The sequence below is a fragment of the Halichondria panicea genome, chromosome 9 (genome assembly GCF_963675165.1).
Source record: "Halichondria panicea chromosome 9, odHalPani1.1, whole genome shotgun sequence".
NCBI classification, from domain to species: domain Eukaryota; kingdom Metazoa; phylum Porifera; class Demospongiae; order Suberitida; family Halichondriidae; genus Halichondria; species Halichondria panicea.
The window spans coordinates 6,249,664-6,271,717 of record NC_087385.1 but is presented as its reverse complement, the minus strand read 5'-3'; the positions used below and the strand labels follow the sequence as shown (position 1 = coordinate 6,271,717).

Sequence of the window (22,054 nt, the reverse complement as noted above, 5' to 3'; positions counted from 1 at the left end):
GTATATACATGTATACCTAGCTGTGTACAGAGTCAATGATCTTAATAAAATAGATAATCGCTTCATTGCTTCAAATGTTCAGAGGAAATTCAAGGATCGTAGCTACAGTACTGGTTACCATGGTATTTTCATGGTGTTGCATGACTAGCGAGATGTCCACTGAGGAGACAATAATACAGGAGTGCACTCCTGGTTTATACGATAGAATAATTATACCTTGCTTGCTTGGCTATTAAAGGTAAGCAAGAATCTAGGTAGTCTATAGCATTCCTTACTGCTGTGATATTCTCATTTGACATTGATGGAGTTTGAAGTTTTTTAACAATGTCTATAGACAGAACAAGAGACAACACGTTTCACTACTTGTATGAGCTATACAAGGAATAGATTGATAACTGAGATTAAAGTTCAACACAGTTTGGTTGTGCGCCGTTCCATGTGAATGATCCATCCAAGTTGCAAGTTGCAGTGTCAGCACCTTCTAGTTGGTAGCCGCTCGCACACTGGACCTCCACACTCTCTCCACATGTCATACTGGTGATCATGTCACTATCTTGAGGAACAAACCCTTGTTCAGGTACCTCAAGATCAAGTACTGAGCACACTGGTTCTGCATGTACAACAAATTAATTATGGTAACAGTATGCACATAATTATTATTAGTAGGTTTAAAATGTGTTTTTTAATAAGTATATTTATAAGACTGAGTATATGAATGGTATATGATAATGATCTATTGCTTTCTTTACCATTCATAAGCACACACTCTGGCACGGATTTTGACCACAGTCCGCTGGGTTTGCAGCTCCTCTGCTCGTAGCCCTTCCTAATATGGCAGGCGTCACACTTGTAGTGAGCAGTAGCCATGAAGTGAGTGTCCTTGAACTCGACAGTGCCATTCAGTGGAGCCTCAGGTGCACCACAGTAAACAGCTGTTGCAAAAGTAAGTCATGTAAAAATTTATCTGATGTGTTTGTGTACAACTCACGTTTACACTCTGGTACAAATTCTTCACTCCAATAACGTTCTTCACAGTAAATAGTTGAGGGTCCATTGAGACGGTAGCCTTTGAAACAGTTAAAGGTGGCCACTTCCATTTTCCCTTCATTTACCAAACTGTTATCCATCCTCCCAAATCGTGGAGAAATCAGTTTGGGACATTCTATGTTAAAATTTGACGTAATTTAGCAATTCAGTGATAAAATGTGGAAACTTACTGTGTGACAAAGTGTCGATTTCTTCAGAATTTTTAATACTAAGTTCACATTCATCCAGTGCTATAAAGACATACAATTCAACAGTCAATAGATTTCAACATTAATAATCAATTATAAGCTATAAGTTGTTTTAGTAATGCACAAATATTCACTCACAGGCACACAGTGGTGGTATCTTGTCCCACTCTCCATCAACACAAGAAAGGATCGTCTCTCCCACAGCAGCATAGCCTTCATCACAAGTGAAGATGGCCAACAGCTGATTAGATTTGGAGAATGCCAACTGGACATTGCCGTCAGTGGGTGGGAGAAGTGTAGCACAATCTGAAAATAAGCATCATTATTATAATTATGACAAGCTCTATACAAATTCCTATACATTACATAATTATTATAATAACAATAAGCGGCCGCATGAAGTTTACAATAATTATCTTTGCACCATGCAATAAGTTACCGTCAATTGCTGCATAAACTGCAGCTGCTGCGAACAGAGCACTGAAGAGGGACATCCACATGGTGGTTGCAAAAGCCATTGTAATGATGATGCTGAGTTAGAACACAGTTGAGGTACTGTTGTTAAGTTTTTTCTTTGTAGCTCCTGAGTTGGAGATTGAAGTCGTTGATTTGCTGCTCCTTGAGGTGAGGATGAGGTTGAATTGATTGTCTGCATGAGGACTGCATAGACCTATTTATAGTCTCTCCCTGCTTGTAATATGATTGGAAACCATGGATACCATTTCCTGGAGACATGCAGCAGTGTGTTAACAGCCCTTGTGGGTCATCTTGTGGCAATTAACCCTTATTATGTGAGTTGTGTGTCAACAGCCTTTGAGGGTTTGTGCGTCGTGTATGGCAATTATGTATGATGCAGGATGACATCACAATGTAAACAGCACGTTTCAAGGGGAAGCCACTGTTTATAGTTTACATAAATTATCCATAAAAGGGGTTTTCACACTCGGATCTATTTTGTTGCTAAGAGATCAGTTTGTGAAGGTCATTTATCAAAAGGTTATTCTTAGAAATTCCCTATCCCCACCCCCATTAGTCAATTTCTTAGAAGCCTCAGTTATTCATCATGCACAAGCACATGCATATATACAACTTTGCATGACTATAATTATTATCTCCCAGTTTCTATGCCGTATATAGCGGGTGATTTTCGTGGGGTAAAATATTCGGTATTTTCATGGGCAAGCTGACCTCCACGAAAACGTAGGTGTGGCCTACCGGACCGGACGCATGCAATGCAGTGCAGGCAATGCAGTGCAGGCAATGAAGTAAAATGAAATTTCTACTTACGAAAATCATCGTTCGAGTTGAACAAATTTTTACCCCACAAAAATGTGCCCGCTATATGGTATAGGCAATTAAGTTCAGTTGGCGAATGCAAAATGTTGTATTAATAAATTTGTATTATGCAGCTAGCTATAATTATGAAAGGGAAGTGCTTAAATTGATTTTCAAGAAAGGTCAACTCAGTTAAGCCATACTTGGTGGAGTTAAAATGAGTGGGTATAATGCTCTACTTGGTCTCCTAGCAATTGCAACAGGTTCAGACAGAAGCCATCATTTATGGGCTCCTGGTTCAGGTGAGTGGGAGTCAGGTGTTGTGATGAGTCATAGAGACTAATCTTGTTTATAATCCCTTTTAAGGATGTGACATCCTAGAAACAAAGAGGTACATGTTTGGCTTGGTGGTGACAATACAATTGACCCATGCAGTGCACTTACAAGCATTCCTCCCTCCATGCAGGAGAGTATAAATAGAGGTATATCTGCAGTCTTAAACAATCAACTTCATCCTCACCTCAAGGAGCAGCAAATCAACGACTTCAATCTCCAACTCGGAGCTACAAAGAAAAAACTTACAACAGCAGTACCTCAACTGTGATCAGAGCAAATCAGTCTAAAATCGAAATGGCTTGCTTAGCATTCGTCTGTCTTACAATCCTCTCTGCAGTTGCAGCTGTCTTCGCAGCCCCTGCCAACACAGGTAATGTTACATGCACAGCATGACTGTATATATGCATGCAATTATAGTGCAAGCCATGCATGCAGTACGTCATGCATGACAAGGACTCGGAATAACTTTGCTAATCCAATTTTTCCCAGCTGTTGTAATTGTATTTTTATCTCTCCACGCAGGTTGTGTAACTCTGTCAGCGCCTACCGATGGAGCTGTTCAAACCGTGCATTTAATTTCTCGTCAACTCTTAGCAGTATTCACTTGTGATGAAGGCTATGCTGCTGTGGGAGAGACGATCCTTTCTTGTGTTGATGGAGAGTGGGACAAGATACCACCACTGTGTGCATGTAAGTTCCATTATACGTATCAACTATTTGCGCATAATTGTAAGTATAATTATATCTCAAACTTGTCCCCTTAATGTGTGCTGGCCTTTATTTTCACTATGTGTTTCTGTAGCTGTGAAGCACTGTAACCTGAGGACAATAAAAAAAAAGAAAGTCGATCCTTCTCTGCTTAGTAAGTTTGTTTTAATGCAATGCATGCATGCTTGTACTATGTTATAGCTTGTACCGATTTGCATTCACAAAATTATGGCTGTACACCCGTTTAGAATGTGGCCAACTGAGTGAACCACGCTATGGGGGAATGGATGTAAAAATTGGAGAGGATGGGTTCTCTGAGATTGCCACCTTCAACTGTGCCCCCGGCTACTACGTGTCTGGATCCTCTGCCCTCCACTGTGAGAAGGGGGTCTGGGACGGTCGAGAGCCGGAGTGCAAACGTGAGTACTACCAATCTATATTCACACTAGAATATATATGCACTGCCACTATAATAATGTATAATGAATGCATGGTAGAGTATGTTGTTCAAAAATTCCTTGTGCAATATAATTCTATAAGTGAGTGTTCAGTAAACAAAACAGAGCTTGCAATTGTACTAATATTCAATGTCTCTGCAGCTATTGACTGTGGTGCACCAGATGCTCCACTGAACGGCATTGTTGAGTTTGAAGACACTCGCTTCATGCGTATTGCTCACTACAAGTGTGACGCCTGCCACGCTCTAAAAGGCTACGAGACTAGAGTGTGCAAGCGCAGTGGACTGTGGTCAAAGACAACTCCAGAATGTCGACCAGCAAATGGTAAGCAATTTAGAACATTGTACTCAGACATGCATAATAGGAGGTATGCACAAAAGTATGTTCCTCTTGAACTCATGTGTTGAATAAATACTTGCATGTAATCACAACAACAAAACATTGAGTTGCATTTGCATTCTATTGTATTTCTTGCAGACACTTCTGCGTGCCCAATCCCTGACATTCCTGGTGGAGGGTTCATTCCCAACGAGAACAGCCTGGTACAGAATGGAGTAGCCTGTGGTCAGGTGATTGAGATCAACTGCTTCTCAGGTTGGCGTCTGATTGGTGCCGACACTGCCACCTGTAACCCTGACGGCACCTACTTTTGGCACGGTGTCATACCTCGATGCAGGCGCCTCAGGTACAACCATCATAATTACACTAGCAACATTGTGCCACAGTATCCCTTATAATTGTATATTGATATGGAACCTGTACTCCTTATATAGCATTAGCACCCTATATAATGTGTAAAGAATCTAATGCCAAAAATGCATATAATTATAACTATGATGTCATATACTTTATAAGATTTGCTTCCCTATATATACAGGTGGACATGATTGATGGTCACTCGAGCCAAATAAAATAGAAACTGTATAGTATAGAACTGATTATACTCCTTGCATAGTTCATGTAAGAAGCAATTTTGTCTCTTTTTTGTGTTTTAATGCAAACTTATGATAACTTGTTTTCCTGGATTGGGCTGGCAACACAGATAGTTCGAATTAAAGCTTTCGTTTCCAATCCCTCTCCTTTATCTGTGATCAAACTGAGTAAAAAAAATCATTAAAGTGATTCAGCCGGTGGCCCACTGCAACGGAAGTTACATAATTTGATGAGTCATACTCATAGCTAATCTATAGTAACTGTTGTTTATATATAATTCTACAATGGAATATTGGATAATGCTTGCCAGTTGCTAAGCAACACCTTCCCATCTTAAAACAAATAAGCATGCACTAAATGCGTTTTAAAGATTGTCACGTAACAGTATTATTTGGAGTGCAGCAGTCCCTCAGCCCGGCGATACATTCTGTTCAAACCGCTCATGCATGCTTTATCCCCCTCTCTCGCTCACTAGCACTCCAAGCCCTCAATTCCAGGCCGTATTTTAATCTGCCTGGATTCGAGGCTAGCTCACTTCTGAACTGATAAGCATGATAGATGAGCGAGTTGCACCAGTTCTGTATAATTATATATACGGTATCAAGAGTTCATGACGGCTGAGAAACATTATCGGTACTGTAAAACACTAACATTTTTTTGTGTAATTTTAATAATTAGCACTAGCCTCCTTCACCGGCCTGAGGGAACTGGGATCGAGGCTAAATTAGCACATGCAGTTAATCAGTCCCTGCTGAAAGTGTCAGCGAAAGTTATGTAACTTGATCAAAATAATTATATCAATGTAACTTGACAATACAGCAATTTATAGAATACTCGTTCTGTTTTGTAAGCAATTTTCGAGGCCACCATAGCAACTTTGAAGCAACTATACAACAGTATGTTAATTGCCTCTGAGTTTCCTGGTATTATGCATGCATGCATGGTGACCACTTTATCGGCTTATTGATATATATATATAGGCCTGACTTAAAGGTGAGAAAACTCAGTATATAGACTCGAGCATTCCTTAATGCTGTGATTTTGACATTGATGGAAGTAGGCATTAACAATGTAATAAGTCGAGACAAGAAAAAGAGAACAAGAGACAACGTGTTTCACTACTTGTATGAGCTATACAAGGAATATTGATAACTGAGATGAAGAGTTATTTAAGTTCTGCACAGTTTGGTTGTGGACCATTCCATGTGAATGATCCGTCCAAGTTGCAAGTTGCAGTGTCAGCACCTTCTAGTTGGTAGCCGCTCTCACACTGGACCTCCATACTCTCTCCACATGTCATACTGGTGATCATGTCACTATCTTGAGGAACAAACCCTTGTTCAGGTACCTCAAGGTCAAGTACTGAGCACACTGGTTCTGCATGTACAACAAATTAATTATAGTAAAAGTAAGGTAATTTTTGAAACATATTTATTTATACATTAACTATATGAATGGTATGACTATTGCTTTCTTTACCATTCATAAGCACACACTCTGGCACAGATTTCGACCACAGTCCGCTGGGTTTGCAGCTCCTCTGCTCGTAGCCCTTCCTAATATGGCAGGCGTCACACTTGTAGTGCGCAGTAGCCATGAAATGAGTGTCCTTGAACTCAACAGTGCCGTTTAGTGGAGCCTCTGGTGCACCACAGTCAACAGCTGTTGCAAAAGTAAGTCATGTAAAGATTCATCTGATGTGTTTGTGTACAACTCACGTTTGCACTCTGGTACAAATTCTTCACTCCAATAACGTTCTTCACAGTAAATAGTTGAGGGTCCATTGAGACGGTAGCCTTTGAAACAGTTGAAGGTGGCCACTTCCATTTTCCCTTCGTTTACCAAACTGTTATCCATCCTCCCAAATCGTGGTGAAGTCAGTTTGGGACATTCTATGTAATGGCATGAGATTAATTTAGCATTTCAATGACAAAATATGGAACTTACTTTGTGACAAAGCGTCAATTTCTTCAGAATTTTTAATATTAAGCTCACATTCATCCAGTGCTGTATATAATAAAGACAAATAATCAATTGAAAGCTGTCAAGTTGTTTTAGTAATACACAAATGATATTGAATTCACTCACAGGCACACAGTGGTGGTATCTTGTCCCACTCTCCATCGACACAAGAAAGGATCGTCTCCCCCACAGCAGCATAGCCTTCATCACAAGTGAAGATGGCCAACAGCTGATCAGATTTTGAGAATGCAAGCAGAACATTGCCGTCAGTGGGTGGGAGAAGAGTGGCACAATCTGAAGAGATATGCACATCATTAATTATTAGAAATAATCCAGCTCCTACTACTAGCTATAGTAATCCATGCAAGCACATAATGATATACATTTTATAAGCTTTTTGCACCGTGCAAACAGTTAACTTACCGTCAATTGCAGCATAAACTGCAGCTGCTGCGAACAGAGCACTAAAGAGGGACATCCACATGGTGGTTGCAAAAGCCATTGTATAATGATGATGCTGAGTTAGAATACAGTTGAGGTACTGTTGTTGTAAGTTTTTCTTTATAGCTCCTGAGTTGGAGATTGAAGTCGTTGATTTACTGCTCCTTGAGGTGAGTTGAATTGATTGTCTGAGACTGCAAAGACCTCTATTTATAGTCTCTCCCTGCTTGTGGAAACCATGGATACATTTGTCCCCATTTCCTGGAGACAGCAGTGTGTCAACAGCCCTTGTGGGTCATCTTGTGGCAATTAACCCTTATTATGTGAGTTGTGTGTCAACAGCCTTTGAGGGTTTGTGGGTCGTGTACGGCAATTATAACTTTGTTATGATGCAAGATGACATCACAATGACGTTTCAAGGGAAGCCACTGCATAATTATCCATAAAAGGGTTTCACCCTGTTTGTTGCTAAGATACCAGTTCGTGAAGGTCATTTATCAAAATCTTAATTATTCTTAGAAATCCCCCACCCACATCAGTCGAATTCTTAAAACAGGCTCATGTATACATGCATGTACATGTCATGCATATATCCTCTTAATATAAGAGCACATAAGACTTAGCTTTATTGTGACTATATTGTTACACGTATCTCCCTGTTTCTGTACAATTTATAATTGGCTATCGTATGTATAAAAAAATTTGTCACAGTTAGCGAATGCAAAATGTAGTAATTTGTATTGTATAAAAGGACACCATGCAGTTATGAAAGGAAACTTCTTTAATTGATTTTTAGTGTATTTGCCAACTGATTAGTGAAAGGTCAACTGGTTAAGCCATACATGGTAATTGAGTTACTTAATGAGTGGGTTATTGCTCTTTTTGCTATCCTAGCAACCAAGTGGGTTCAGTCGAGTAGGAGTAAGGTGTTGTGATGAGTCATAATGACCAATCTTGTTTACTCCCTTTTAAGGATATAATTTTCCTAGAAAGAAAGAGGCCACGTAGACGCACATGTATGGCTTGGTGTTGACAATACAAGTTTGACCCATGCAGTGCACTTACAAGCATTCCTCCCTCCAGGGGAATATAAATAGAGGTCTCTGCAATCTCAACAATCAATTCAACTCACCTCAAGGAGCAGCAAAAACGACTTCAATCTCCAACTTGGAGCTACAAAGAAGAAACTTACAACAGCAGTACCTCAACTGTGATCAGAGCAAATCAGTCTAAAAATTGAAATGGCTCGCTTAGCATTCGTCTGTCTTACAATCCTCTCTGCAGTTGCAGCTGTCTTTGCAGCCCCTGCCAATACTGAAGGTACGTTGTATAAACGCAACATTTCTGCATGCACTTGCAAGCCATGCATGCAGTCAAAGAATAACTTTGCTAATCCAATTCTTATACTGGCTGCATATAATTATTGTATTTTTCTCCATGCATGCAGTCAAAGAAATTCTTACCGGCTGTATATAATTATTGTATTTTTCTCTTCAGGTTGTGTAACTCTGTCAGCGCCTATTGATGGAGCTGTTCAAACCGTGCATTCAGTTTCTCGTCAACTCTTAGCAGTATTCACTTGTGATGAAGGCTATACTGCTGTGGGAGAGACGATCCTTTCTTGTGTCGATGGAGAGTGGGACAAGATACCACCACTGTGTGCATGTAAGTTTGTGTCAACAATTTGTGCATATCTCCAACGTTTCCCTTAATGTGTGCTGACCTTTATTTCACCTTGTGTTTCTGTAGCTGTGAAGCACTGTAACCTGAGGACAATAAAAGAAAATAGAATCGATCCTTCTCTGCTTAGTAAGTTTGCATGCATGCATATATATATATATATATATATATATATGCTTGTACTAGCTTTTACCAATTTGCATTCATAAAAAAATGTCTGTACACCCGTTTAGAATGTGGCAAACTGAGTAGACCACGCTATCATAATGGAGAAATAGACCTACAAATTGGAGAGGACGGGTTCTCTGAGATTGCCACCTTCAACTGTGCCCCCGGCTACTACGTGTCTGGATCCTCTGCCCTCCACTGTGAGAAGGGGGTCTGGGACGGTCGAGAGCCAGAGTGCAAACGTGAGTACTACCTATTAATTTTGCTCATCTATCATTTCATACTGCCACTATAAATAAATAACACCAGAAAATGAATTGTAGAGGACATCAGCATGGTTTCTGATAAACTCCTTGTGCAGTATAAGCGAGTGTTTAGTAAACAACAGAGCTTGCAATTAAGTTTTCAATATTCTCATGTCTCTGCAGCTATCGACTGTGGTGCACCAGAGGCTCCACTGAACGGCACTGTTGAGTTCAAGGACACTCACTTCATGGCTACTGCTCACTACAAGTGTGACGCCTGCCACGCTATGAAAGGCTACGAGACTAGAGTGTGCAAACGCAGTGGACTGTGGTCAAAGACAACTCCAGAATGCCGACCAGCAAATGGTGAGCAAGTTTAAAAGTTGGAACATTGTACTAGGATGTGAAGTATGTATAAAAGTGCCTACTCTTGACAGCTTATGTGTTGCATGCAGAATAAATACTTGTATATACATCCACAACAAAACATTGAGTTGCATTCTATTGTGTTTCTTGCAGACATTGCTGCGTGCCCAATCCCTGACATTCCTGGTGGAGGGTTCATTCCCAACGAGAACAGCCTGGTACAGAATGGAGTAGCCTGTGGTCAGGTGATTGAGATCAACTGCTTCTCAGGTTGGCGTCTGATTGGTGCCGACACTGCCACCTGTAACCCTGATGGCACCTACTTTTGGCACGGTGTCATACCTCGATGCAGGCGCCTCAGGTACAATCATCATAATATATTATACTAGCAACATGCATCGTGCACAGAGTCCCCTCCATGTATTCGTTATAATATGGACACCATTGATCGATGAGTATTAGCACCCAATAACAGCCTCTGTGCAAAGAATCTTCAATTTAGAATGTCAAAAATGCGTAATTATAACTATGACATCATACTTTAAGATACGTTTTTGTTTCCTTACAGGTGGACATGATAGGATAAACAACAATTCAAGACTGTATTCACTCGAGCCAACTAAAACTGTATAGAACAATACGTACTCCTTGCATAGTTCATGTAAGAAGCAATTTTTGCCTCCTTTTTGTGTTTTGTAATTTGAGTAAAGAAAAAAATTATTTCCCACTCCCATGGCAATCATGCTGCACCGCCCGATAGATATGTACTTACATAAAGCGAAAATGAACTCTTCTGAATAAGATCATCATTCAACAAAACATGCTATCAGACATGCAAGCAAAGAAATGATTTTTATAAGATGAGAAAGAAAAGCAGTTAGATTACACACACACCAATCACAGTCTGCATGACTAGAATGCAAGCTTCTTCATTAGCAAGTAAATGTTTGTGCCTGTTTCGAACCCATTCAGATTGTTGGCATCTCCTTGTAGTTTCATCAACAAGCCACCATAAGACACGTAGGCAGACCTGTATAGGACGGCAATTGATTTAAGCCAAAGAAAGCTATGAGCTTGTAGTAACGGCATATTAAAGTACAGTAGTATAACAAACTTCTAATGAGGCATTAATTTTTGACTACTTAATTATTGATAGTGTGACTCACAGTTTTCCAGATCCCCCCGGCCCATCGTCGCCCTCCAGTCGGTAGATCTTGCCGTACATGACATACTCAAAGGCATCAGCCAGAGAATGGTCCTGCTCTGTAGACACAAGGAGAGGAGAACGAGCACAAACTGAGAACAGTGTATCCACCACTCTAGCTATAAGTATGCTGTGTACCCCAACCTCCTTACATAAAGCAAACACAAACACAGAAAGAAGGACACCATCTAATTATAGTGTGCCTAAAGGCAAAACGAGAGACCCTTCGAATATAGTAATTGTACGTTCTATACAATACATGTAGGATGTCTGTGACACATTGTGTGACATTCAGTGTTGGCTATAATATATATATATATATATATATATATATAGTACAGTCACAGTAACGTAAATACGGTTACTGATATGAGGCCTTAGCGACACTATCCCCCCCAGTATGTACCCATGGTGAGGTAGTCCCCGTCGTCAGGCAACCCGTCCTCCCTCAGGCTAGTGGTCAGCTGGAGACGAAACTTGTCCCCCAGACTCACGGGGTACAGCTGCGTGTTGACATCAAGGATCAGGTCCATCTTGAAGCTCTCACTCTCACAAAACAGGCGAGACACTGAGTTATTAAGGTCATTAAGGTTATTAGAGGTGTGAATACTGTGATGATACAACAACCCTTTGTATACAATATACAGATAAAGACAGCACAATGTGTGCGTGTTAGTTACCTCTCTCGAACTTCTTCCCATCAGGATCAATGTCCTTGACGTCAAAGATGTCTTCAAAGAGAATACCTGCCATTTAGATCTATAACTTGACTTTACTATCTGCCTCGATATCTGCTGACATCAGCACAACACTGATGGTTCATAAGGTCAGACAACATGTTCTCCATCTAGAAGCTGAAGCAAGAAAGAGAGAGAAAAGATGGGGATTGGGTTTATTGCAGACACGGCTATAATGTTCGGCACACAGGTGAGTGTGGATAACAATACAGTTCTATACTAGTTGCTTGAGCTGTGTGGGTGACTGTAGGTGCTGTTCTTCGGGGGCGGATGGATTTTCTTCATGAGGAAACTGTTCAAGAATTTTGAGGTGCTTGACGAGATATGATATTTTTACACACATAATTAACATAATAACGCTTCCTATATAATCCACAGATTCATAATATGGTCGTACAAATTATATTCTCTGTAATCTTTGCACTCTCGTGTACGATGTTTGAGTTGATCATCTTTGAAATCGGCGGATTATTAGATGCAAGGTATGGATATTTATAACATAATTTCCCGTTGTTAATGGTGACCGTTGTTATAATGGTGATGTTGTTTCTTTCTTCAGTTCCCGGTACTTCCATTGGCAGCTCAATCTCTACTGTATGTTAATCACTGTCATTTTTATCATTCCGTTCTACGTTGCTCTTCTTATGGTGGACAACATCAGAATAGGTGAGGGCAGCTGTAGCACACTTTGTATGCTCTACTGTAATCATATAATAAACTGTACAACTTTATTTATGCTGTTCTATAATTATATATTATTTTATGCTCTACTCGTATGGAAATTCACCATTTGGTTTAAGGGATTAATACAAAAGACAATGTGTTTCCGTCCCCTACTAGACAATGACAGCCTCGCTATGTTATGTTACACGTCTATATTTCCTTTATTTCTAGTGTAGAGGTTATCCTACTCTAGTAGTTTAAATTATCTATTAATTCTTCTGACAGTCTCAAGAAGAAGAGTTGCGAGGTTCCTGTCGCTGGGAATGTGGGCGTTGTTCTTATACCTGTTCTGGAAACTCGGAGACCCATTCCCCATTCTCAGTGCCAAGCACGGTACGAACTCTCTCACTCCACCCACACAATAGAGATCATGTGATGACATTCTACATGTTGTGCAGGCATATTCTCGATTGAGCAGCTGATCAGTAGAGTGGGCGTGATCGGTGTCACGATGATGGCTGTGCTCTCAGGGTTTGGAGCAGTCAACGCACCTTACACCTACATGGCTTACTTTATGAGGTAATGGCTCTTCTATCTCTAGCTAGCCTCCTTCGCTGGCTTTTCTTTTCTTGGTTTTTCCGAAATGGGCCTGTTTTTGATAGCTAATCCTCACCACAGAAATGTGACTGATGGTGATGTACAAAACCAAGAGAAGAGATTGCTCCAGACAATGGACATGATCATCTCAAAGAAGAAGAGGTGAGTACTGGCACTACTTTACTTAGTTAGTGCCTCTCAATCGGGATTTTAAAGAAGACGGGAAATCACTTTGATAGTTATCGAATAGCCATAACGCATATAATGGTACTGTCACTTTTGTATGCATGGCTGATGCTGATTGTTTTTTTCGCTTACAGAATAGCAGCTGCACAAAAGCAAAGGTAAGTCCTCAGGCAATAATTATGGAGCAGTACGAGTCAGTTTTTCTTTTTTTTTTTGCAGCCTCCAGTTCCACGAGGACCAGTCTGGCAACAAACAGAGCAGCATGAGGAAGATGTGGAGTGTGTTCAGTGGAAAGTTCTCGGGTACCTCGGAAAGTATCCCCTGACCATCATTTGAACACGGTTGTCCATCTGCTAGATTAGCAAGTCCACTTTTAGGCATATAATTATGGGAGCTTTCTCTGCAAAACATTCCTTTGTACATTACATTGTACGTGATTCCACTCTATTATAGTCTGTGGAGCATAATAATTATTATCATGGAGTGCGAGTTGTTTCCTTGACTATGGTGACAGACATTGGTGCCCTACAAAAAGAGGTGGGAGCACTGGACGAACTCAAGAGTCAGCTGTTCTTAGAGTATGTGGATCTCCATTCTGTTAAGGTACAATTAGAATCGTGAAATTTAGTTGTTCATACAAACCTATGTTGCTTGCTGACAATTAATTGAATATGCAATTGATAGTACAAATTTGAGTCGTCATAACTTGAGTTTCGATAGTGTACCAGCGCAATTATAAATGCATTTTGTAGCCCTTTGTAATGTCTATCTAATGGTGTGTTTAAATCAGTGATAACCTAGAGATAGAGAAAGTTATGTTCTCCTCACAGGAAAGAATGGTGTACGCAAAGACACTTAAAGGAAGATACTACGATTTCATTGGGCACTTCTTTTCAATATATTGCATGTACAAGATATTTATCGTAAGTCAGTGTATACCCTCCACATACATGTACACTGTGTGTCATATGCTTCCCTGTACTTGCAGTGCACTATTAATATCATATTCGACAGAGTTGGTAAAGTAGGTGAGTATCTATGTACAACAACTGTTTAGGTTAAATATACGCCACTGCATGTGTACTTTAGTATAATTATTGGCTAAGTTCAGCTTCAATTCTTATACACACGTGAAAATGTGCAAAGCTTTTACAGTCAGTACGTCTATTTTCAGACCCTGTCACTCGTGGCCTGTCTATAACAGTGAACTGGCTGGGGATCCAAGTGGATGTGAGTGATCACACCACGCCTTCTTCACATGACGTATTTAGTGTCCATGTACTCATGGCTTGTGCGCTTACTACTATACAGGTTGAGTTCTGGTCTCAACACGTGTCCTTCATCCTGGTTGGGATCATTGTCATCACGTCTGTACGAGGACTACTCATCAGTCTCACTAAAGTTAGTTACTGCTTGTCTCATCTCCATAATATACAGCTTTAAAGCCTTAATTAGTCTGATGTAACCAATATATGCAATAGAATATATAGAGTGTGATGTTAACTTCCTGTTTATTCCTCTGCTCTGGGTACTGTACATACAACCTATGTTAGTGCTTGCTTAATACGTAAACGTCACTGCCTGTGTATTCGAATGCCTTATACATGTACTTTGCTATAGTCTATATAGTGGTGGATTAGCTTCTGTGATTCACCACAGCTGTCTTGCATTAATGGTGGGGTCTTCTCCCTGCAGTTCTTCTACGCCATAGCCAGCACAAAGTCCTCCACAATCATTGTGCTGTGTCTAGCCGAGATCATGGTGAGTCTTGATCACCCACAACCCTATACACGTGTAGGCATCCATTTCTCCGCTCTTATAGGGTATGTACTTTGTATCGTCAGTTCTACTGATGCGGATGAACATGCCCGAGGAGTACAGGTAACATGTAGTATAGACTATCACCAGAATTCTAGTTTGAGAGCCGGATTTAGTCTCTGCCTAGTTTCCCCTATAAATGCAGCCCTGCATATAATACTGAGCGAGGGATATATAATAATTTATTCTATGCTTGGCTAGGTCTATTATCAGTGCTGTATTGGGGGACTTGGAGTTCAGTTTCTATCATCGCTGGTTCGATGTCATATTCTTAGTGAGTTCATGCATTTACACAGTCACAAGCACTTGTACATATACGGTATGCATGTGTGCCCATCTTATACAAGAATATGACCTTTGTACTTATAGCAATATACATCTCAATACTACCAGTTCCAGTTTCCCCCCTATATGCGATAATCCCATTCCTTTTATATACACGTACGATAGTTCAGATATGACGGCTACTTCCCTATACCTACGCACAGGTGAGTGCCCTGACAAGCATTGGGTTCCTATATCTAGCCCACCAGCAGTCACCAGAGAAGAAGATGCTTGTCTGATGGGGGTTTGTTTCTGAATCACATGACTGTCACATGACACCTTTAAATCTGTAAAATGATTTCTATAATAATTATCACGACTCTCTTTCCTCACTCAATTTTTGGCTATAAATAAATAAAATTATATCGCATGAATCTGAATTCAAGGTCATAATGGTACCATAATTATAGTAATAATAATAATATAACTTTTACATGATCTGTCCCCCCGGCCTCCCCCCTTGATTGGATCAGTTACATCGATCGTACAAATTATTTGTGCTACTGTATGATCGAAGTATACAATAATAAGAGAATAGCTATAATTATGGAATACGATATTTTTTTACAATATGGTTCATTGCTTTTCTTTACTATTGTCAGTTGACTTACCCTGTTAGCATTCACAGAGTAACACAACAAGCAGCTCAAGCTGTGTATACACAGTGATAGGTGCTGGGAGTAAATTGTGGTTGCTGGCAAAAACAATGACAAGCTAGCTAGATAAACCAACAGTTGATATAGAGCAACAATTCAGTGTATAACTTTCAGTCTAACACCCTCCATTTCCTCTCTGTGAACTGTGCTCAAAAGCCAAGTCCAGAATATTCCAGTTCATTCTCATCTCTTCTCTTGAATACAAACATGACTGCCTTTGTCAAAGTTGCACTAGCTGCCCTGTTAGTTGTTCATTTGGTGTCAGCTAGCAAGAATCATCTTCACAAACGTGCTCGTCGTCAAGGTGACCAGCGTCCTGCATACACCCAGCAAGGTACAGTGCAAATAGTGTTTGTGTAGTTGTACATAATAGCAGAGTGCTCAGTTGCATGTATGTATACATAATAGCCACAAACTGTGTGTACATGTAAAGTTATTGTATTGCTACTAATATTCTCACTGTACATGTTCAGGTTTTTGCTCGACTGGGTGCCAGAATAGAGGCTACAGTGGCTGCTGTGATATCACTGAGAGCTCCTGCTTTAACACTATCTGCACCTGTTATTGCGACATCTCCTGTCATAATTATGGTGACTGCTGTGCTGACATTGACACAATTGGATGCTCCATAACAGGCCAAGGTAGGCCAGCACAAATCACATCAAACTTTGAAGGTATAATTATATATTATAGTATGAATAATGTTGTAATAATTTATCTCTGTGTCTTAATTGCTCATTCAGCGAGTTTATTGAACAATACCATTTTCCTATAATTATAGGCAGCTGTCCCGAAATCCCACTAATGAATGGAATGATAACCCCTAACTCGAGACAAGTAGGCACCATTGCTATCCTTAGTTGCAATGACAACTACAGCCTGGTACCGGCAAACGCCACTGTTAGGGTGTGTCAGAATGACTTAACGTGGAGTGGCCCAGAAGGTGCTTGTAGAGGTACGTGTTGCTGTGTGTGTTGTGTGGGGGGGTGTGTGTGTGTGGGTGTGTGTGTGTGTGTGGTGTGCGTGTGTGTGTGGTGTGTGTGTGTGACATACATACTAGTGCCATCAAGTTTAGAACTTAGATTGCGGTTTTGTATGTTATGTAATCCTGCACAGAACTTTGTGAGGAAATCAGTATTGAGAATGGAATTATAACGTACGAGCAGGACTTCACGACATCCAGGAAACCAGCTCGAACAGTAGCCGTATACAGCTGTAACCAAGGATACCAACTTAATGGTCTGGAAAAGAGAGTGTGCCAAGGGTCTAGTGGATGGAGTGGAACGATATCACCGCAGTGTAACGGTATCTGAATATCTAGTTTTATTGTCAGAACTTTCATCTCTTCCACAATGCACTGTACAGTTTTTTCTTGCATGATTGCATTCCCTGGCACTGGATGCGCACCTAGCATCGGTTCTCCATTGCTTGGGGAATCCCCCAATCCACGCTGCTCATGTCATCCGAGCTGCATCACTACTAATGATGACTGCTGTGAGGATATTGGATGTGTCCGTAAGTGTACATTTGCATGTCACATGACAGTGGAGTATATAATTTATGGCAACCCAACTTTAATCGTAGCTCCCACCTGTCAGCTAGCTGGTTTGTCTCAAGGTTGCTGCTCTTGGGTTGACCAAAATGGAGAGGAACCGGCCGGTTGCTATGTATCTGGTAGGAACGGGAACCCACCATGCTACTGTGATTCAGGGTGTGCGTTATTTAATGACTGCTGTAGCGATGTGCCGGAACCACCGCCCACTTGCACTCCATGTAAGTACATGCCTTGAATAACGTAAATTAGCTGTCCTCCTTTTATGTCACCATTAATTTTGGTGTTTGTTTGCGCTTTTAACTGGTATGCAATAGTTCCCTATTATCTATGTATGTTTCTACAGCTGCTGCTCAACAGAGTAGGGTCAGAGGTCAGAGTGTCAGAACATATCCATTTGGTCGAGCACAGCTGGCCAGAGGAGGACGTCGGACCCAAGCCTCAATGGAGGACCAAGCAGCTAGGAATATGGCCAGTGAATTGATGTCCATGTCTCAAGAGCAGAGTGATAAACGAGATCGTTGGGTGGCTATCACCAAGGAGCTTGAAGCCATACAGAAGAAGAAATATTAACTGAAATATAAGAGCATTTTTTGTGCAGGTACATATGTAGCTGCTTTACTGACTCATGTAGCTATATTCTTTATCATTGCGTGACTTATTATCGTTTTGACCTCACCCTTATAACTTTTGTAATCCAAAGATGTGCGTGCATAATTATATCTTTGTAAAATGTTTTACGTTAAATTGTTGAAGCTGACATTCAAAGAAACCTGAAAACTGTAATTATACATAATTCAGCAGTAGTACGAGTCAGTCTTTCTTTCTTTGCAGCCTCCAGTTCCACGAGGACCAGTCAGAACAGCATGAGGAAGATGTGGAGTGTGTTTCAGTGGCAAGTTCTCGGGTACCTCGGAAAGTATCCCCTGACCTTCCTTATTGAACACGGTTGTCCATCTACTATAGATTAGCAAGAGCGCTGTGTTTTCTGGTAATTAGTCCACTTTTTAGGCTGATACACTCGTCTATAGGCACATACTGATACACTCATCTATAGGCACATACTGATACACTCGTCTATAGGCACATACTGATACACTCGTCTATAGGCACATACTGATACTCGTCTATAGGCACATACTGATACACTCGTCTATAGGCACATACTGATACACTCGTCTATAGGCACATACTGATACACTCGTCTATAGGCACATACTGATACACTCGTCTATAGGCACATACTGATACACTCGTCTATAGGCACATACCTTATAATTGCATGGTTTAAGCTTTCTCTGCAAAACATTCCTTTGTACATTACATTGTACGTGATTCCACTCTATTTAGTCTGTGGAGCATAATAATGGCGTAAGAGTTGTTTCCTTGATTATGGTGGCACCAATTGGTGCTCTACAGAAATTAAAGAGGTGTGTTTTACGTATACATTATTGCATGATGTGGTTTTACTATTTGAATGTATGAGCATTTCCCATATAAGGAAACCACAGTATCTGAATTCAAGGTCGATCACCATGCATGGTGAGTAGACCTATATAGCTTTTACATGATCTGTCCCCCCGCCTCCCCCTCCCCCCTTGATTGGATCAGTTACATGCATCTTGATCATATACAATTCTTCCTGTTGCTGTATGTATAATTATGATCAAAGCATATCAATTAGAAATATATGATTGATTCAAGACGAGATGGTTCATTGCTTTTCTTTACCATATAGTCCGTTGACTTATCTTGTTAGCATTCATAGAGTAACACAACAAGCAGCTCAAGCTGTGTACACATGGTGATGTGGGAAAATTTTGTGGTTGACAAACTTGCTATATAGTAGATCTAGATAAAGAACAGTGGCATGCTATATAATAGTTGACCTATGTCTATAAAGCTATTCAGTGTATGTATAGCTTTCAGTCTAGCACCCTCCATTTCCTCTTATGCACTGTACTCAAAAGCCAAGCCCAGAATATTCCAGTTTATTCTCATCTCTGCCTGAATACAAACATGACTGCCTTTGTCAAAGTTACGCTAGCTGCCCTGTTAGTTGTTCATTTAGTTAGTCTGGTGTCAGCTAGCAAGAATCATCTTCACAAACGTGCTCGTCGTCAAGGTGACCAACGTCCTGCATACACCCAGCAAGGTACATACGTGCAAATATTTGTGTAGTTGTACGGCATTAAACATATATTATGTAGAGTAACTTGAAGCTTTTCAGTTTGATGTTGGACGCATGGATGTATACATAATAGCCACAAACTGTGTGTACATGTAAATTTATTGTATTGCTACTAAGATTCTCACTGTACATGTTCAGGTTGCTTGACTGCGTGCCAGAAGCGTGGCTACAGCCAAGGCTGCTGTGATATCACTAAGAGCACCTGCTTTAACTCTGGCTGCAGCTGTTATTGCGACATCTCCTGTCATAATTATGGTGACTGCTGTGCTGACATTAACGCTATTGGATGCTCTATAATAGGCCAAGGTAGGCCAGCACAAATCACATCAACTTTGAAGTGAATAACATTATAATATCTCGGTGTTTTTAATTGCTCATTCAGCGAGTTTTTTTTTTAACAATGCCAATTTCTTATAATTATAGGCAGCTGTCCCGAAATTCCATTAACGAATGGAAGGATTGATTATACTCCTAACCCAAACTCAAGGCAAATAGGCACTATTGCTACCATTCATTGCGATGGTAACTACGGCCTGGTACCGGCAGACGCCACTGTTAGGGTGTGTCAGAAGAACTTAATGTGGAGTGGCCCAGAACCTGCTTGTAGAGGTACATGCTGCTGTGTGTGTTGTGTGTGTGTGGTGTGTGTGTGCGTGTGTGTGGGTGTGTGTCTCTCATTCGATCTACACCTGTATATATACTGTGTGTACATGTGATTAAGCAGTGCATAAAAATATTAATGTTGCTGTGTAGATGTATATTTATGTGACGTACTAATGCCTTAGAGTTTAGATTGCCAGTGACACTACAATATAGGTAGTCATATCATCGTATGTTATGCAATCATACACAGAACTTTGTGATGAAATCGGCATTCTTAAGAATGGAATTATTACGTACGAGCAGGCCTTCAAGACATCCAGGAAACCAGCCCGAACAGTAGCCATATACAGCTGTCACCAAGGATTCAGTCTCACTCATGCTCGTGAGGTCAAGAGAGTTTGCCAAGGGTTCAAAGGATGGAGTGGGTCACCACCAACTTGTGAAGGTATTTGGATGTTATCATATTTTCCTTCACCCTTCACGCATTGTACAGCTGTTTCTTGCATGGCCAAATACCCTGGCACTGGGTGCACAACTGACATCAATGCTTCATTGCTTGGGAGTAGTGGGAATCCGGGACGCTGCTCGTGTCATGTGAGCTGCTTCAGTAATACTGACACCTGCTGTGAAGATATTGGATGTGTCCGTAAGTGTACCATTGCATGTCTATAATATGCCTATTACTGAATTTGACATGACATGCTGATCGAATGATTTGCTTACTCCAAATATGCATGGCATGCAGTCACTATGTATTGCTCGTCTCTGTACAGCTACCACTTGTGGTCAGGTTGATATGTCTAACGGCTGCTGCTCATGGGACACTGATCTGGAATTGGGAGTGGAACATAAATTGATCAGTTGCTATGTACCTGGTGGGGATTGCTACTGTGATTCAGCGTGCAATAATGTAACACCTGATGACTGCTGTAGCGATGTGCCGGAATCACCCACTTGCACTGCACGTAAATACATACCTTGAATAGCGTAATCAGCTGTGCCTTGCTTAATTTGGTGTTTTCCTGTTATAATATTTCGCTATGATCATGTATGTTCTACAGCTGCTACTCGACAGAGTAGGGTCAGAGGTCAGAGTGTCAGGACAATACCGTATGGTCGAGTACAGCTGGCCAGAGGAAGAGGTCGGACCCAAGCCTCAATGAAGGACCAAGCAGCTAGGAATATGGCCAGTAAATTGATGTCCATGTCTCAAGAGCAGAGTGATAAACGAGATCGTTGGGTGGTTATCACCAAGGAGCTTGAAGCCATGCAGAAGAAGAAATATTAACTGACATTTTTTGTGCAGGTACATTTGTAGCTGCTTTACTGACTCATGTAGCTTTATCATTGCGTGACTTATTATCATTTTAACCTCACCCTTATATAATAACTTTTGTACTCCAAAGATGTGCGTGCATAATCCTATATCTTTGATACAGTAATTGTTGAAGCTGACGTGCATTCAAAGTGTGTACCTGAAAACTGTAATTATATGCAGTTAACTGCCATTTCCTCAGTTAAAACAACACCTGCACTATAGCAGCTATATCTAGGTGTAGCCTCCTTGAGACTACGTTACTATAGGTACTGTTTACTTTCAGTTTGTGGGCTCATTCTGTCTTCCGGGTTACTTAATACGACAGTTTTCCCATTGCTTGTGAAGTTGGCGTTAAGAAAAACATTGAATGTAGTCAATATAACTTGTCGTGATTAGAC

General features: G+C 40.7%; 8 protein-coding genes across 9 annotated transcripts; 5 read left to right on the top strand and 3 right to left on the bottom strand.

Moving 5' to 3' along the window:
• Positions 1 to 302: 302 nt before the first annotated feature.
• On the bottom strand, positions 303 to 1,897 carry LOC135341721 (sushi, von Willebrand factor type A, EGF and pentraxin domain-containing protein 1-like). The gene is made up of 6 exons (XM_064538384.1): positions 1,675 to 1,897; positions 1,374 to 1,541; positions 1,218 to 1,277; positions 989 to 1,162; positions 750 to 932; positions 303 to 610 (listed from the first exon to the last, which is right to left on the bottom strand). The coding sequence occupies exons 1-6, from the start codon at positions 1,751 to 1,753 to the stop codon at positions 402 to 404; spliced, it is 873 nt and encodes a 290-aa protein (XP_064394454.1). The 5' UTR covers positions 1,754 to 1,897; the 3' UTR covers positions 303 to 401.
• Positions 1,898 to 2,999: 1,102 nt separating this feature from the next.
• Positions 3,000 to 5,037, top strand: LOC135341720 (sushi, von Willebrand factor type A, EGF and pentraxin domain-containing protein 1-like). Its single transcript, XM_064538383.1, has 7 exons — positions 3,000 to 3,216; positions 3,369 to 3,536; positions 3,649 to 3,708; positions 3,803 to 3,973; positions 4,154 to 4,336; positions 4,490 to 4,697; positions 4,890 to 5,037. Exons 1-7 carry the CDS (start codon positions 3,141 to 3,143, stop codon positions 4,897 to 4,899), a joined length of 876 nt encoding a protein of 291 aa, XP_064394453.1. The 5' UTR covers positions 3,000 to 3,140; the 3' UTR covers positions 4,900 to 5,037.
• A 959-nt stretch (positions 5,038 to 5,996) lies between these two features.
• On the bottom strand, positions 5,997 to 7,551 carry LOC135341719 (sushi, von Willebrand factor type A, EGF and pentraxin domain-containing protein 1-like). The gene is made up of 6 exons (XM_064538382.1): positions 7,331 to 7,551; positions 7,034 to 7,201; positions 6,893 to 6,952; positions 6,664 to 6,837; positions 6,425 to 6,607; positions 5,997 to 6,322 (listed from the first exon to the last, which is right to left on the bottom strand). Exons 1-6 carry the CDS (start codon positions 7,407 to 7,409, stop codon positions 6,111 to 6,113), a joined length of 876 nt encoding a protein of 291 aa, XP_064394452.1. The 5' UTR covers positions 7,410 to 7,551; the 3' UTR covers positions 5,997 to 6,110.
• An 898-nt stretch (positions 7,552 to 8,449) lies between these two features.
• Positions 8,450 to 10,535, top strand: LOC135341717 (CUB and sushi domain-containing protein 3-like). The gene is made up of 7 exons (XM_064538381.1): positions 8,450 to 8,668; positions 8,846 to 9,013; positions 9,098 to 9,157; positions 9,262 to 9,438; positions 9,625 to 9,807; positions 9,961 to 10,168; positions 10,376 to 10,535. Exons 1-7 carry the CDS (start codon positions 8,590 to 8,592, stop codon positions 10,383 to 10,385), a joined length of 885 nt encoding a protein of 294 aa, XP_064394451.1. The 5' UTR covers positions 8,450 to 8,589; the 3' UTR covers positions 10,386 to 10,535.
• Positions 10,536 to 10,591: 56 nt separating this feature from the next.
• LOC135341723 (DNA-directed RNA polymerases I, II, and III subunit RPABC3-like) lies at positions 10,592 to 11,830 on the bottom strand. Its single transcript, XM_064538387.1, has 4 exons — positions 11,692 to 11,830; positions 11,418 to 11,579; positions 10,974 to 11,070; positions 10,592 to 10,837 (listed from the first exon to the last, which is right to left on the bottom strand). Exons 1-4 carry the CDS (start codon positions 11,762 to 11,764, stop codon positions 10,720 to 10,722), a joined length of 450 nt encoding a protein of 149 aa, XP_064394457.1. The 5' UTR covers positions 11,765 to 11,830; the 3' UTR covers positions 10,592 to 10,719.
• LOC135341713 (Golgi pH regulator-like) lies at positions 11,793 to 15,716 on the top strand. The gene is made up of 18 exons (XM_064538375.1): positions 11,793 to 11,938; positions 11,999 to 12,058; positions 12,127 to 12,230; positions 12,308 to 12,414; positions 12,697 to 12,804; positions 12,870 to 12,990; positions 13,090 to 13,170; positions 13,329 to 13,352; positions 13,414 to 13,508; positions 13,709 to 13,797; positions 14,025 to 14,117; positions 14,183 to 14,222; positions 14,369 to 14,424; positions 14,506 to 14,595; positions 14,890 to 14,955; positions 15,017 to 15,075; positions 15,214 to 15,286; positions 15,501 to 15,716. The coding sequence occupies exons 1-18, from the start codon at positions 11,891 to 11,893 to the stop codon at positions 15,573 to 15,575; spliced, it is 1,389 nt and encodes a 462-aa protein (XP_064394445.1). The 5' UTR covers positions 11,793 to 11,890; the 3' UTR covers positions 15,576 to 15,716.
• A 144-nt stretch (positions 15,717 to 15,860) lies between these two features.
• On the top strand, positions 15,861 to 18,306 carry LOC135341715 (sushi, von Willebrand factor type A, EGF and pentraxin domain-containing protein 1-like). Of its 2 annotated transcripts, none has more exons than XM_064538378.1 (7): positions 15,861 to 16,326; positions 16,466 to 16,633; positions 16,774 to 16,947; positions 17,109 to 17,297; positions 17,358 to 17,507; positions 17,577 to 17,765; positions 17,891 to 18,306. In XM_064538378.1, the coding sequence occupies exons 1-7, from the start codon at positions 16,200 to 16,202 to the stop codon at positions 18,115 to 18,117; spliced, it is 1,224 nt and encodes a 407-aa protein (XP_064394448.1). In that variant the 5' UTR covers positions 15,861 to 16,199; the 3' UTR covers positions 18,118 to 18,306. The 2 variants fall into 2 exon arrangements, with proteins under 2 accessions (XP_064394448.1, XP_064394447.1); XM_064538377.1 differs by having other exon boundaries at positions 16,466 to 16,666.
• Positions 18,307 to 18,444: 138 nt separating this feature from the next.
• Positions 18,445 to 21,793, top strand: LOC135341714 (sushi, von Willebrand factor type A, EGF and pentraxin domain-containing protein 1-like). The gene is made up of 7 exons (XM_064538376.1): positions 18,445 to 19,699; positions 19,874 to 20,041; positions 20,159 to 20,344; positions 20,589 to 20,783; positions 20,832 to 20,984; positions 21,112 to 21,303; positions 21,400 to 21,793. Exons 1-7 carry the CDS (start codon positions 19,459 to 19,461, stop codon positions 21,624 to 21,626), a joined length of 1,362 nt encoding a protein of 453 aa, XP_064394446.1. The 5' UTR covers positions 18,445 to 19,458; the 3' UTR covers positions 21,627 to 21,793.
• The last annotated feature ends 261 nt before the right edge of the window (positions 21,794 to 22,054 follow it).